At 41.8% G+C, this 13,906-nt stretch overlaps 1 protein-coding gene across 1 annotated transcript in view; it reads left to right on the top strand.

The window, feature by feature from the left end:
• lpgat1 (lysophosphatidylglycerol acyltransferase 1) overlaps window positions 1–13,906 on the top strand; it is a 40,330-nt gene that overhangs the window by 15,481 nt on the left and 10,943 nt on the right. Inside the window, exons 4-5 of the mRNA XM_070926340.1 lie at window positions 3,402–3,681; window positions 9,071–9,197. Of these exons, the coding sequence (XP_070782441.1) occupies window positions 3,402–3,681; window positions 9,071–9,197 (407 nt within the window). The remainder of the gene's footprint in view (window positions 1–3,401; window positions 3,682–9,070; window positions 9,198–13,906) is intronic.

The following is a 13,906-nucleotide window of genomic DNA, read 5'->3' as shown; positions in this document are numbered from 1 at the left end:
GGGAGTTCTTTTAGTCTGTAAATTAGCCTCATGGCTACATCAACAGTTGTTGCTTGGAGATGAATAACTATTGTCCCTCACATGTCAACACCTTGTTTTTCCCTGTAGGTCTCAGGATTAAAACATAGACCTTTAGGCCATAACCCAACTCTTTCAACCTCCTGGCTACTGCTGGCCTGTTTTTACTGTGCTCTGCAAAAGTGGAGTCGCTACCCATCTGCTTGTCCCAGCTGGACAGCAGATATGTTAGTGCACTTCCTACAGCCGTGGTGTCCTCTTGAGAAGGATAACAGCAGTGGACAGTAGTGTGGGAGGGCTGCTCAGCCCCGCTGGGTGAGACTGACCCTTTGTTGTGGGGGCAGCTGGAACAGAGCAGCCTGCTCTGACAGGCCTACACATGGAGCCTACAGGGCTCCTGTTGGTCAGGGAATTCCTGGAATATCATGCAAGTTTGAGAGGCTAAATCCAACAAGGATTCAGTGCAGCTTCATCGCAGATCGCAGATTCCTCTCTGGAAACCGCGGCAGGTGCACATGTGATGTAATCTCACAGTTTACAGGACTGTTGTGACTGGAGCTCCTGTAGAGTTGCACACATTGCTCAGCTCTAAGTTGAGTATGTTGGTTTAAAGATGTTTGTCAAAGGTTAGTCAATGTCTTTAACTGTCAGTTTGTTCAGCCAAATGATAGCTGCACAGCTAAATTTGCCAGCTATCATCTACATGACTGACAAAAACGTTTTGTGCATGTTTTAAAAAAAAACCCATCACTTTATATACATTTGATGCCTTAGATGTTGGTAATGAGCTGATATTTTCTCTGTGGGGTTAAACAGGACTTGTTGGCACCAGCTCCAATGGGACAAAGATTTAAAAAAAATATCATTACTTCGTGCTGAACTACAGCGCTGCTGAAAGGTCGTGTCTGTTGATTTGTTTTGTCGGAAAATTAATGAAGAGCCCACACATCCTGCTCTCACGTTTTTAGCTGCAGAAACACCACAGCCATGGCAAGAGGGAATTCATTTTTTTAGGTCATGAAAATGCTTTGCCATGGAATTTCACATCAGGCACCGTGCCGAGGGTGAAGCACCCTCAGCCTGCTAACAGCCACACAGCCTGTAGTGGAAGGCCTGAGCGGGCTCGGCCATTTCTGCCATCTTCCCTCTGTGATCCCCTCTGGCATTCTTGTGTGTGCATTCTTGACATCCTTCCCCAGAATACTTCACACATCCACACAGCACAGCAAGCATCTGCCCCAGCCTCCCAAGCATCTGCTGTCCACTCAGGCTGGCAGACATGTCTGCAACATCATTATGCAGAGCACAACACAGCAGGCTTTGATGGCAGGAGCACAGTTACTTGTAGTACAGGGCTGTAATTTAACTTTTTTCTGTGGTAGTGGTGGTGTTCTCAACTTCTCAAACTCTGGAGAATGCACAGTCACCTAGCAGCTGTCAGTATGGTTTTCTGGTCAGAATTCTAGTTATACAAGATCCTCAATGAGTGCGAGTGCAGATGTACAGTGTTAAAAATTAATGTCTGGTACAGTTACAAACACATCAGTTGGGACATTTTTTTATAATAGCAAGCTACTTTGGGTGAAATCAAATCATCTGGCCAACAAGTGTGGAAAAAAAGTTCTTGAGAGGAAATTACAGAGATGAGATTTAACTTAAGTGAGCATTAGCTGCTTTGGTGAAGAGAAAAACTAGGATCGTGTTGGCCTGGGTAAAAGGCAGCGGGTAACAGGAAAGATGTGAAAGTGTTATGTTTGCTTCAGAGACATTACAAAAAGTACAGTAAAACATTGTCGACATACAATGCACCTAAATTACATTTTCAGGTTATAAAATGTACATCATATCTAATGTTTCCTGGGACATTTGCTTTTCAAATGGAGCATCCTCCTTTAAATTCTTTGAATATTTGATGACTCCTCTGACCAGGGGCTAATGCTTGTGCACTGTGCAACTTTTATTTGTTTATATCTACGTATGTTCAGTGGCCAATTTATTAGGTACACCTAGCCAAAAACAAATACGGCCCAGCAATAATATCATACCCATTATAGAAGGTGTAATGTTCAGCTTTTGTCGAAGGTGTTAATTCAACTTCATTGTGGAGGCTTTTGTGGTGCGGTGTTGTGGTCGAATTGTATTCCTATATACTGACAGATGTGTCTTATATTTCATCCACCCCATTTATATCAGTGAGTGGGAAAATCTCTCTCAGTATATAATCAAATACAATTCAACAGCACTACGAACTACAGCCTCCAAAATAATCGTTAAGCTGAATCAACAACTCTAAAACAGTTCAAACAAAAACTTAACACTATAACCTTCATGTTGGTAGGATTTATTGCAGGACTGCTTTAGTTTTAGCCAGGTATACCTAATAAACTGTAAGTTGAGTGCATAACCTTGGTTCCAATTGACAAAAAGCATGTGGGAGCGTAGCTGAAACGGAGTCGAGCAGGTTGCTCTCTTGAGAGACAGGTGGCCTAATATCAAAGACCGTCAGCTATGGAGAAACCATCTGATGATTAAGTCAAATCCAACCCCAAGTCCAAATGCAAAACATTATTAATTAAAACACCTTACTCTCCTCTTCCTCACTATATAGACAGTCAGACTCAAACAGCAACATTGTGGAGTACATTTCCTTCAATTCACGTGGCTCTTGTAGCCGCAGTAAAACCACGGTTTGTGATGTGTTGCGTCTCCAATGCATGTCTCTCTCTATGAATCAGAGACTCAATAGCTGCAGCTAAGATGAATTCTTCATTGATTTTTGATCTTAAGCCATTTGTATTGTGTTGTAAACAGTTTTGCTACATACAGCTGCACATGCTCACATAAGGCATACAGAGTCCAGCCCGGCTATGCTAATGCATTTAAAATGGCTTTTGACAGCGCCTATCTAAAAAAATCAATCCTGCTCCTCCTCGTCCCGTCACTGCTAATGCTCTTAATGTTGTCAAGGCCATCATGTTTTGCATCCATTTCAGTTGTGCCATTAATGGCTGCTGTGAGTGCTCCACAGTGTTACTGCATCTAACCTCTGATTTGTGTTAGCTTGTTTTCATTTGTTTTGGTTGTTTGTGTGCTGACAAAAAAAATCTTGTAAAGTTAATGAATTAGCACTTAGCCTCAATCACTTTGTTTCCTCAGGGCAAATAAAGAAAGTGTTTGAGATAATTGAACTTGTTTTGAATGTGGTCACCTAGTTTTAAGACCCCTTTTCAGAAAGCTGGAAAAAACTGAAATTGCACTGGAAACTCTAGTGCCATAACCTTTTCACCTGTCAAGATTTTAAACCATATGTGCGACTTAATAACAGATTAAACTATGACGATTGCATAGTTTATTTTCATAACATATTTCCTTTGTTCCTACAGGGTAAAGCTCACAGAGATAAGCAGCTGGTCTACCTGAAAGATCACCTAGACAAATACTACCACAGCCGCGACAGGAAGTGGATAGTGCTGTTCCCTGAGGGCGGATTCCTGCGCAAGCGGCGGGAAACCAGCCAGTTGTTTGCCAAGAAGCACTCTCTCCCCCACCTGACCCACGTCACGTTGCCTCGTCTTGGGGCCACCCACGTTATCCTGAAAACCCTGTCAGCCCAGCAGGAGAATGGCAGCGTGGGCAGCGAGACTGGGACCCCTAACCAGACAGGTAACACACACACACACACACACACAAAACATTTCTCTGTGGCAATCATATGTTTCCCAGAATCTTTTACAGGAGTATTTGTGTGATCTATGAAGTTTGTTCTTATGAGGACTCGGTTGTATGTCTTTAATATTAGGGTGTATTAAGTTTGTTTTTTGGGCATTTTATGCCTTGATTGAAGAGTAGGAAGTAGATAGAGACTGTAAATGAGGAGAGAGATGGGGAACGACATGAAACAAATGTCCCCAGTGTTCAACTTTTCGATTGCATTGTCTGCATCTTAAACCCCTAGGCCACCAGGATGCCCCTCTTTCCTCAAAGTTAACCCTCAGTCTTGTTTTCCAAGGTTTTTAAAAGCTTTGAATAAGTTCCATCATTTCTAAGAACATGAATTCTACAGGCATGTTTTTATTTTTATTATAATCAGTTCACCCTGAAATCGAGACTTAAGTCAAGAGTAAGGCCAGCCCAGAATGCCTCCTTTTTGTTTTAAATCTTATGTACTTCTCCCTTGGGTTACATCACGTCTTAAATGCTAGCGCACCTCAGAAGGCAGGCTGCTGCTCTCTTTGCTGAGGTGAAAACGTTTTTAAAGGAATCTGGGAAAGCAGGCTGATTGTTTTCTGATTGACAGCCATTAATTTGAAATGTTAAATGGATTTTGAGTATATTGAAATTTGATTTGCTAAACACAAATGACGTTGGGGTTGAGTTAGAGTGAATGCTGAGTCTATCTTTGTGAGGGCCAATTTCAGTTTTAGACCATAGGAGTGAGGACATTTCTGGAAAGTGGGGACATTTCTGTCTGGACGAACAGGCTGTTTGAGGGTGAGATTTGGTTTTAGGCTGCTTTACTTCAACATTCACTTCAAAATGTTTACAATGGAAGTGAATGGAAGGAGTCTTCAAATCCTCTTCAACCTTCGCCACTAGGAGTTCTAGTACTTCTTGTACTTCACCTACAGACTTAATTTAAACTTAAAATGGGTCACAAGACTTTGTACTATTAAACTTGTATTAAACTTGTGCAGTTTTTGATTTATCACAGTATAAGTTTTATACTTTTTGTCAGTGCTTTTCTGAGTTTATGATGCAGATATGTTGGTTAGTCCTTTATTTCAGTCTCTGTGAACTTTTCTGCTTTACTGTGTACTGTAGTTCAAAAGAAGGCCAGTGATGGAGCATGCCTCAAACATGAAGCATTAAATCATCACCTCTGTGTCCCACTGTCCTCTGGGAGTCCTGTTTTTATATGAGAGGTGACTGGTGGTAGATTGCCAGGAGAGGAAAGGGGTGACATGCACAGAGGTGCCAGAAATTGCATCAAGGTCCCTAAAACCCCAGTGGTTACTTGCAGGAGAGTAATTTTTCTGTCTAGAGACCAGCCCTAAATACAGCCAGTGAGCAGGAAGATAACTCTGCAATTAACAACCTGGTAGGGAGAATTACCTTTTTTTTTTTTCTAGTTATAGTTATATTTACAACAATTTAAAGATATTTTACCAAAGAAAAAGAGAAAACAAACAATAAAGCAGGGGAACCAAGCAGAGTGTACATTTCTTACTCTATCTTTATATCCATATAGTCTTTAGATAGATCCAGATATTATACCTGATTTGTCGTCTTTGTTTGCAAACCTGGATTGTGGATTAATGTAAAACATTTTATACTAAGCAAATTTGGATAACTCCAACCTACTGTAAACCGTAACCTGCTTCCTGGAACCGTCCCCAGCAGAAAGCACAGCGTTAAAACGGCCATAAACGTACAGATGCAATGAGTCCCCCATGCTAATGCACACTGCATATTCAGTTTACCCAGCAGGCTCTCCTGGCTTTGGTTCAAAATCCATTTTAAGGGTGTGCTGTGTTAATAGTAATTTGGAGGAGTCTTTGGGCCAGCATTATTGAGAATGTGGCTCAGGGACTTTAGCCTTCCACAAGTTTGCTAACACAGCTCTGTGTCCTACAGTCTCAGCACTAACAGCAAGATGCTGTCTGTTTATCCCTCTGCAGGACAGACTGTCAAACCAAAGGAGTATCGCTTAATCGGCCGTCGTAAAATTTAGATAGAGACGAGAACAGCTTCATTTATGTACTAAACGATGTGCTGTATATGCACGTTTTTGTTTTGGCTTTTCTGCGTACTTGGCACAAAGTCTTAACCATCTCATCATTGTCAACAAATGCTGATGACTGCAGAGGTTTTTTTTATAACCTCTGGCAGGAAGGGGATTTTTAAACATTTTAGGGTTTCAGACATGTCAGTTTTTTTCATGTATAACCACACGTTATATTTTTCCCTGCTTTTGTATACTGTAGTTCCAGTTCATATCTCAGTTCTTTCTTTATCTCCCTGTGTCCTTTCCTCTGTTCCAGCAGCTCAGGAGGAGGGGAAGCTGGTTGCTGCAGTAGGGCTTGTCCTTCCACTTGAATCTAGCTAATGGCATTAAAACCTAGGGCAAGAAAAAAAAAACAGAAGAGCGCTATGTCCCTCACTATCCTGTGCTGTGTATGTGTGTGTGTGTGTGTGTGTGTGCCTGGCTGATCAAAGACACAGCTCTGTCTCCCTCTGACCCTCCCTGATGCTCTGCAGAGGTGCCCAGAGCTTGCTGACTCACTCAGAGACAAATGGGCCACTTGGAGAAAATACGATTTGATGTAAATGTGTGTGCCGCTGTGTATCAGCCATGTAATGTCGACCAGGCTAAACACACTGCTCAGTGCAGATACAAAGCACATGGGTCACTGGTTGCCAGTGTAGTTCACAGCCTGCAGAAAAGGCTCCATGTGCAGCTAAGACTGATAAGGGTCATGTGTTATAAAACAGTATTTACAGTTGGCAGGTAAGTAAAGTTCACAGCAGTGAGTCATTTAGGGTGGGAATGGTGCTCCACGTGACCCAAAGGGTAAATGTATTTGACAGTACCAACCAATCAGAGGCAGTTTTTATCCACGTTTTAGTCAGTGGGAGGGATAGGTGTTGTAATTGGCCTGCAGAGTGGCCTGATGGAGGGCCAGATATCTGCCAGTGCATTTCCTTCCTCTTACTGTTTACAGAAGGACAAGGCCTCTCTGATGTCACTTTAAATTACCATGGCTGCTGTTATTACAGGATTGTTTGTCATAGTGTATAGGGCACCAGTGATACCTTGGCTCAGGGCCCCGTTCTTTGGCTGGCCACTCACGGGAGACGATGGCTGCCTTTCAGCACACTTGGCCAGAGATCTGGATCCAATTACCCACAGAGGGATATCTGTGGTGTTAGGCATACTTGGTATTGATGAGAATGACTATCGAGTCACTGTAACATTGTTTTTCTTTTTCTTTTTTTAAAGATGAGGCATTATAAACCAGAGCTAGAGCAAAGGTATTGTAAAAGTTAATTAGTCTATACTTTTGTGAATCCAGTTTCCTTGTTACTGTACTAACTGTCAAATTGGTTAATTGTCCCTCATGCCAGGAAGAAACAAAGTATCTCCAGTGAAAGATCAACATTAAGTCCCCTTAAGAAGCGTAACACATTAATTAATATAGTAAACATACAAATAGAGTCCACAATAGTAAAGGTATAAGGAGTAAAATGCATAACGGTTAGCCCAACAATAATTAACAGTTCAGAATGATTTATTGTACACATTAGCCTCAGACAGCTAGTTTGGTTAGCTAGTACTAAATTCATTGCAGAAAAACTAAATTACAATCACAGTTCTAATAAAAAGAGGTGCGTACAGAACTCCACGAATTTGCACAGTAAATAGAAGATGCTCAATATTTCCTTGGTCACATATCTGACAAAATGTTGGCTGTAAAGGCCAGTTCAGACCAAAGAATTGCGACGAGGTGGGTTGAAATTTGTTCCTTGCAATGCGCCGGTCTGCAACGTTCTGAAACCTCCCAGTTTACACAAATACGACTGGCCGGGGCGCCGTTTCCATAGCAACGACTCTGTACTACCGTTCTAACTGCAAAAAATATATGAAGACATTATGTATTTATTATGCTTTTATTGTGTTTATTTATTCAGGTGAAATTTGACTTGTTAGCAACATTCCCTGTTTTACTGCTGTAGACAGTGACGGAGTGTAATGTAATGTGGCTGATCAGTTGTGAAATTTAGCTTCACTTTGTCACACAGGCATGGCATGTTTACCTTGCATAAAGAAGCCAGTGTGCTCTGAGAAGGGGAAGTGCTCGCTGCACAGTAACAGCAGCCTGGGCTGTGACATTACTCAAGCAGTCAAATATGCTGCACTGCTTCAGATCAACCTCATTTTAGATCTGTCCGTGTTGACCGAGGCTGCTTGTGTTTTCTCCTTTTACATTTGACGAGCTTGTTCAGCTTAAAGGGACACTCCAGAGTTTAGTTAATGCACTCGTTTGCTGTCAAAACCCACAGTCAGGTGTTAAGGTTGTTATCGGTTTCAGATCTGCACGTCCAGTACACAGGCAGGTCTGGGCATGTTTAGAATAGCTTTGATCTAATGCTATATGCAGGGGGAAATGTGAAGAGATATGGCTTTCAGCAATGTTATGGTAGATCAACTCTTGCATGTTTCTCAAGATTCACCTCTCCCAGCAGTGACACACACTGACATACCGTGGAAGGTGATGTTTGAGCTAACTTCTGTTCTGCAGGCTTCAAATGAATAACAGGCAGGAGGTTTAATTTAGAGAAAACACATCATCCTTATCATACACCTCCTTTCATTTATTATATTTGAATCTTATTTGCGGTTACATGCAGGTGAGTACAGAGCTGACCCTGCATACTGTACATAAATACTTGGACACATGCACCCTCGCAGCTGACACATTTTTATGAAATGTTTAGCATTCTCTCTCCCATCTGTCATCCTTCGCCTTCCTGTCTCACTACTTTCTTCCCCTTTTTCACGTCTTTTCTACCTCTCTTCCTTTCTATCTTCTCTGTCTCACCCTGCTGTAAATGGAGGGTCACAAATTTAACGTCCACAAGGTTTTAATTTTATAGTTATAATTTTATTAGCGCTTTTTGTGGTCATTTATTGGTAAAATAACATGAAATGAGTGATTCGCTTTTGGGGTGAAAATATTTATTTTGCTGTGACTCATAAATGTAGCTGCCAGCCAAATTCTGTCAAGTTAGAACTTTAGCTGGTGAGACTGTGTTTTCCAACAGTCACTTTGGCAGGTAACCAGCCTTCATTTGGCTGCACTGCTGTCATATAAAAATCTCTAGGGACACCTAGTAGTTTGAGACACTGTTCTTAAGCTGGGCGACCAGGGTTCTGCCTCTGAGTATTTAGGTGTGTCATACCTAAAATACTGTGAAGTTGAGCATGTTACCTATATCCCTGCCTTTCATGTGTCCTAACTCAGTCCCTGTATTTGTGTTTCTTCCATGACAGGTAATAAACGTAAAGGCCTGCAGTGGGTAATAGATGTGACCATAGCTTACCCTAAAGCAAGACCCATGGACATCCAGACCTGGATCTTTGGCTATAGGCCTCCTACAGTCACACATGTACACTACAGGTAAGAATAAAATGTTCAAACATTCACACATTACACATTTCCATCTACGGTTTGTTCTCACCTAGTTTTCAAAACTGTAATTTGTCATTCACATGAGAGGAGGGAACACTAGAATCATTTTTACTATGCAAATGTATTATGCAGCCAACATGCAAAGAAACTGCATCACATGAAAATGTGCCACATTACATCATGAAATAAGTGCAACATAATGTTAATAGTTTTGTATCGTTGGTACAATTTAAACATGTTAGATTAGTATTTGTACTTTAGGTCATTATTGCTAGTAAACTGTATGGTTTGAAGATAGAAAGAGTGCTGTTTGCACCCCTCCCCCATCTGTGTCTTCACAACAAAGATATATAGTGTATTTCCTTCCTGAGAGGAATCTATATTACCAGAGAGTCACATCACAGGTCTATAATAGAGTTACAAGTCACTTTGAGACTTGAGACGCCATACTATTCATGTGAGTCACTTTAGCAGCGTTCACTTGTATCGAGGGAGAACTTGAGGACTGTCCACCCACTGACAACGCAAGTTCACTGCAGAAAAAACCCACCTTGCATACCCAGTGAGTCGGCAGAACACACCTGACATTAAATGTTCCCTGTGGAGTTTCAGACCTCTAGTTTTTCTTTGAGTGGGTCTCCATTTTGTTGATCTTGTGCACATGCACCAACATGTTTGTTAGACCTCAAGGATACATACAGTGCATTTTGTTGAGGAACACTGAAGGTTTTTGTTTACACAAAAACTGGGGCCCTTTGAAGGAGCATTCACATGTGACAATACTCGGTGCTGTCTATACGTGTTCACCATCCTGCCATTATGTTAACTCATGCATGCAACATGTTTGCTTGCTTTTCCTCTGTGTTGATTGTAGGCAGAAGTGGCTAAGGCTTTTTGCAGTAATGTGTTGAATTGGAATTCAGGGAAAGGATGGAGTCTGTACTTGCTAACCGTGGCTTTAGGTTGGACATTGCATATATGTAAGGACGTTTTTAAGCAGTCTCCCAGTCCCTGCTACGATACCCCATTGTTTTAGAGCTGAAAAGGTTAGTTGATTAATTGATGGACAGAAAATTAAGCAGCAGCAATTTTGATAATTAATTAATTGATGAGTCATTTTTTAGAATGGCATTCACTACAGCCAGCTACATAAATGTGAGTATTTTCTAATTTTCTTTGTCATATATGATGGTTAACTAAATGTTTTTGGTTTTGGACTTTTTAATAATGGCCGTTTTTCACATTTTACAGGCAAATCGAGAAATGATTTATCAAGAAAATGTTTTTGCAGATTTGACAACCCTGTTTTACTGCAGGTGTACAAGTGCTTGAATGTGATAGATGTGCAAGAGAAAACATGCAAAGGAATTTTAGTTGGTGATATCGCAGTGAAACCTTTGCAGGTTTCAAAGTCACGTTGACTTGTAATGTGGAAAAACAAAAATGCACGTAGTAAAAAGGAAACACATTCACCATCCTGTATTCTGTAGCTAAGAATATCACTGCTCTTATACAAAGCAAATGCATTTGCCCCTCCATATTGTCCTGCTGTCAGTGCCCTCCAGGTTCCCCTCTGATGTTAATCCATCCACTCGAGGATATGATGAAGGTGGGCCAGGATTAGATTTTCTGTAGACTCGGTTCAGGATAAATCTGGCCCTCTGTGCATTGTCTTGACAGGGTAGATCAGAAGGGACAAGCGGCAGTCATCAAGTAGAAGTCATCTTGACCCTTAATGGGGTTTTTTTGCGCCTGAACAACCTCCTGACACAGCTCAGGTGTGTGTTCAGCTCTGGGTGCAGGCTGGGATCGAGCAAGGTAAAAGGTGATTGATGAACGCTGGCTTGTCGGCCCCTCTCTTGAGGCTTCTCTGTCCACTCGGACTAAAGCTAAGGACTCATTAAAGGGGAGCTATTGTGCTCGTTTCCAGCTCTATATCTTGATTCTGGGACACCACTAGAGTAGCTTTGCATGATTCACAGTTCAAAAAAGTCCTTAACAGAAAATGCACTTTCTGTGAGACACCCTGAGTAGTAAAGGGCAGTCCTGAGCAGAGCAGTCGAATAACTCAAGAGAGACTGAGCGATGAGCGGGTGGACGAGGCGTCCCTCTACTTCGTGGGCGTGCTTCTTTTTTTCTTCTTCTTCATGGACGTGCTGTCACTGATGTGCCCTGAGCAGATGACCATATGAGGAAATCCGTGTTCTGTCTGACGTCAAGCGGAAACGGAAGTAGAAACGGAGACGGAAACAGAGCAGTCTGAAGCCTGAGCTTTTGGATCACAGGGATTACTTTTACATACGTTTTCCTCATTATTTGGCAACTTTGCCAATGTTATATATGAATAAACAACATTGTAACACTATGTATACTACAGAAAATAAGGAAAAGCGTAATAGGTCCACTTTAAGTCTGTAATTAGAGGAGCAGAGGATGCACTAGTCCCACCCCACCTCAGGGACTCTCTAATCAGCCAATGACACAATCAGCTCCCCTCACTTGGTCAGCAGCTCTGCAGCCTGGGGACGGACAGGGAGGCACCCAACCAAGCTAAAGGCACAGCTGTTCCTGTTACAAGTGTGCACCCTCAGTTCCAGCCGTGTAGATGACACTGATCATACAGAAGTTAGGCTCATGCTGGTGCAGGTGTAGGGTCAACAAGAGGATTAATCTGCCTCCTGATCACTGTGGGGGAGCAATATCATGCACTTTGGTGATGCAGTTAGGAGAGGCGTACTTGTCTGGGTGTGCCACCTTACGACAGTGTTTCTGCTGTGTCAGTTTAGGACAATTTCTATAGTGAATGCAGCATTGTTTCACCAGCCTTTCTACAAACAATAAAATGTAAAGAATATTTTGGGATTTAGAGTGCTAAGGCTCCAGTACACCGCACTTAAATAGCTGAGCTTTTTAACAATGCAATAACAAACAAAACATGACATAAGAATATGCGTTACCTTCTTTATCGGAGAGTTCATCTTTTTCAATGCCACAAAACTTGACAAACTTCAGACTGGGTCGGTCAAGGATTTTGAGTTCTCTGGGGAAATCTGGGAATTTTACAAATGGGTAATTTCACCGAAATATACTGCTCATGCGCAAATGGAATAAAGAAATCCTGATGGAGATTCAATTTTGGGTCAAAACGTTTCCTAATGTGATAAAATAGAAACTTTAAAGCAAGCTTTTAATAGTGTTACGATTTCTCTGGAGGCACAAATCAAACTAAAAACCAACCTGATTGAACCCGTAGTGAATGATAACATTTTTATGATGAACATTATGAACGCTTGCATCAGGAATGTTATGGAAACCATGGTTACCGTTGAGATGGTCATGACAGCAGCCAGAGATTAGGTAATAGTTGTGATCTCCATGCTGACCTGGGAATAAATAACAAAAAAGCTTTCAATTATGTGTGTGTTTCAAAGTATGTCGTGCATCTAGATCCCCTCAGGTTGTTGTTATACTATTATGATGCCTTCGGCATTGATAGTGTTAACAGAAAACATGCAGACGTCTCATACAGTGTAAGGGCCGTGACACCAAGCAGAGTGTCAGCTGTCAGCCCTTATCCATGATTCAGCAGGCTGTCCGTATGAGAGCTCCCTGACTGGCTGTTCGTCTTAGCAAATCAATGATTTCACCCATTTAGTGAGATGTCTCCTTTTTTTCTTTGCATCTTTTTTTTGTTGTTGTTGTAGAAACAGAAGACGACCAAGAGAAGACCATTTAACCAGATTCACAATAGCATGAAAATGGTTAGCTAGTTTTGTATTTTGTTTGTTTATCTCTCTGAGATGCTGGTTTTCTGTTGTTGTTGTTTTTATAGACTAGTTATTTCCTCCCTCGCAGGCCTTGAATGTTGATGCATGTCAGTTGTTAGCTAGACGTCAACTGTAGCCTTTGCGCTGCGTTCAAGTTCAACAGTTCACATGAAGCGTTTGATCATTTTTTACAGTCGTGTTTGTGCTTCCGCCTAACTGTTTGTGTGTGGACTGACCTTGATGATAGGCCGCCGTCCTCCTCCCTTGGCATCGTTTTTACGGGGCTGTATAGATTACTACTGTGCCTGAGCCTCGGCTTCAAAACAGGCAGCTGAGAACTGAGTAATATTCTAGATGAATCCACGTAGAGCGCTCTCCACATTTTTTTTTTAATCCTTCCACCTCCCTCTTTCTCTTGCTGCCTCCAGTCCTCAGCCCTCAGCCCCACCCTCCCTCAGTGTCTCCTGCCCTCTCCCCATATAATCTCAGTCTTCCAGATTGCAGCATCATAAGCCCTCTGTGAATGGCAGATGGGAGAACTAGGTGGGCGTACAAAGGCCGAGCGAGGGCAGTGGTGGGTGTTAAATACGTTGAAATCCTTTTCTTTTAAATGCACCTTCTCTCTCTCTCTCTTTTTTTTTTTTTTGCTGCTGTGTGCGTTTCTGAAAGCTGCTGTTTGAAAATATCTGAAAGGTGACATGATTTATGGAGTCTGAGTCTGCCTGGTCATCACATGGATGCTTTCGAGCTGCACACCTGGCTTTCTCTCTGAGACAAGGCACTCGCACAGAAGTGTTGAGCTTGCAGTCGTATGGCTTTCTCAAGATATCTGAGGCAGATTTTTTTTCTCTAAGCACTTTGTAAAAAAAAAAAAAAATGTTGCAACGTCTGGAGTCACTGGCTGTAAATCGGACACTACATTTCCTTTTT

Source organism: Enoplosus armatus, chromosome 19 (genome assembly GCF_043641665.1).
Source record: "Enoplosus armatus isolate fEnoArm2 chromosome 19, fEnoArm2.hap1, whole genome shotgun sequence".
In the NCBI taxonomy this organism is placed as follows: Eukaryota; Metazoa; Chordata; class Actinopteri; order Centrarchiformes; family Enoplosidae; genus Enoplosus; species Enoplosus armatus.
The sequence above is the reverse complement of the archived record's forward strand: the minus strand, read 5'-3'. Positions and strand labels throughout refer to the sequence as shown.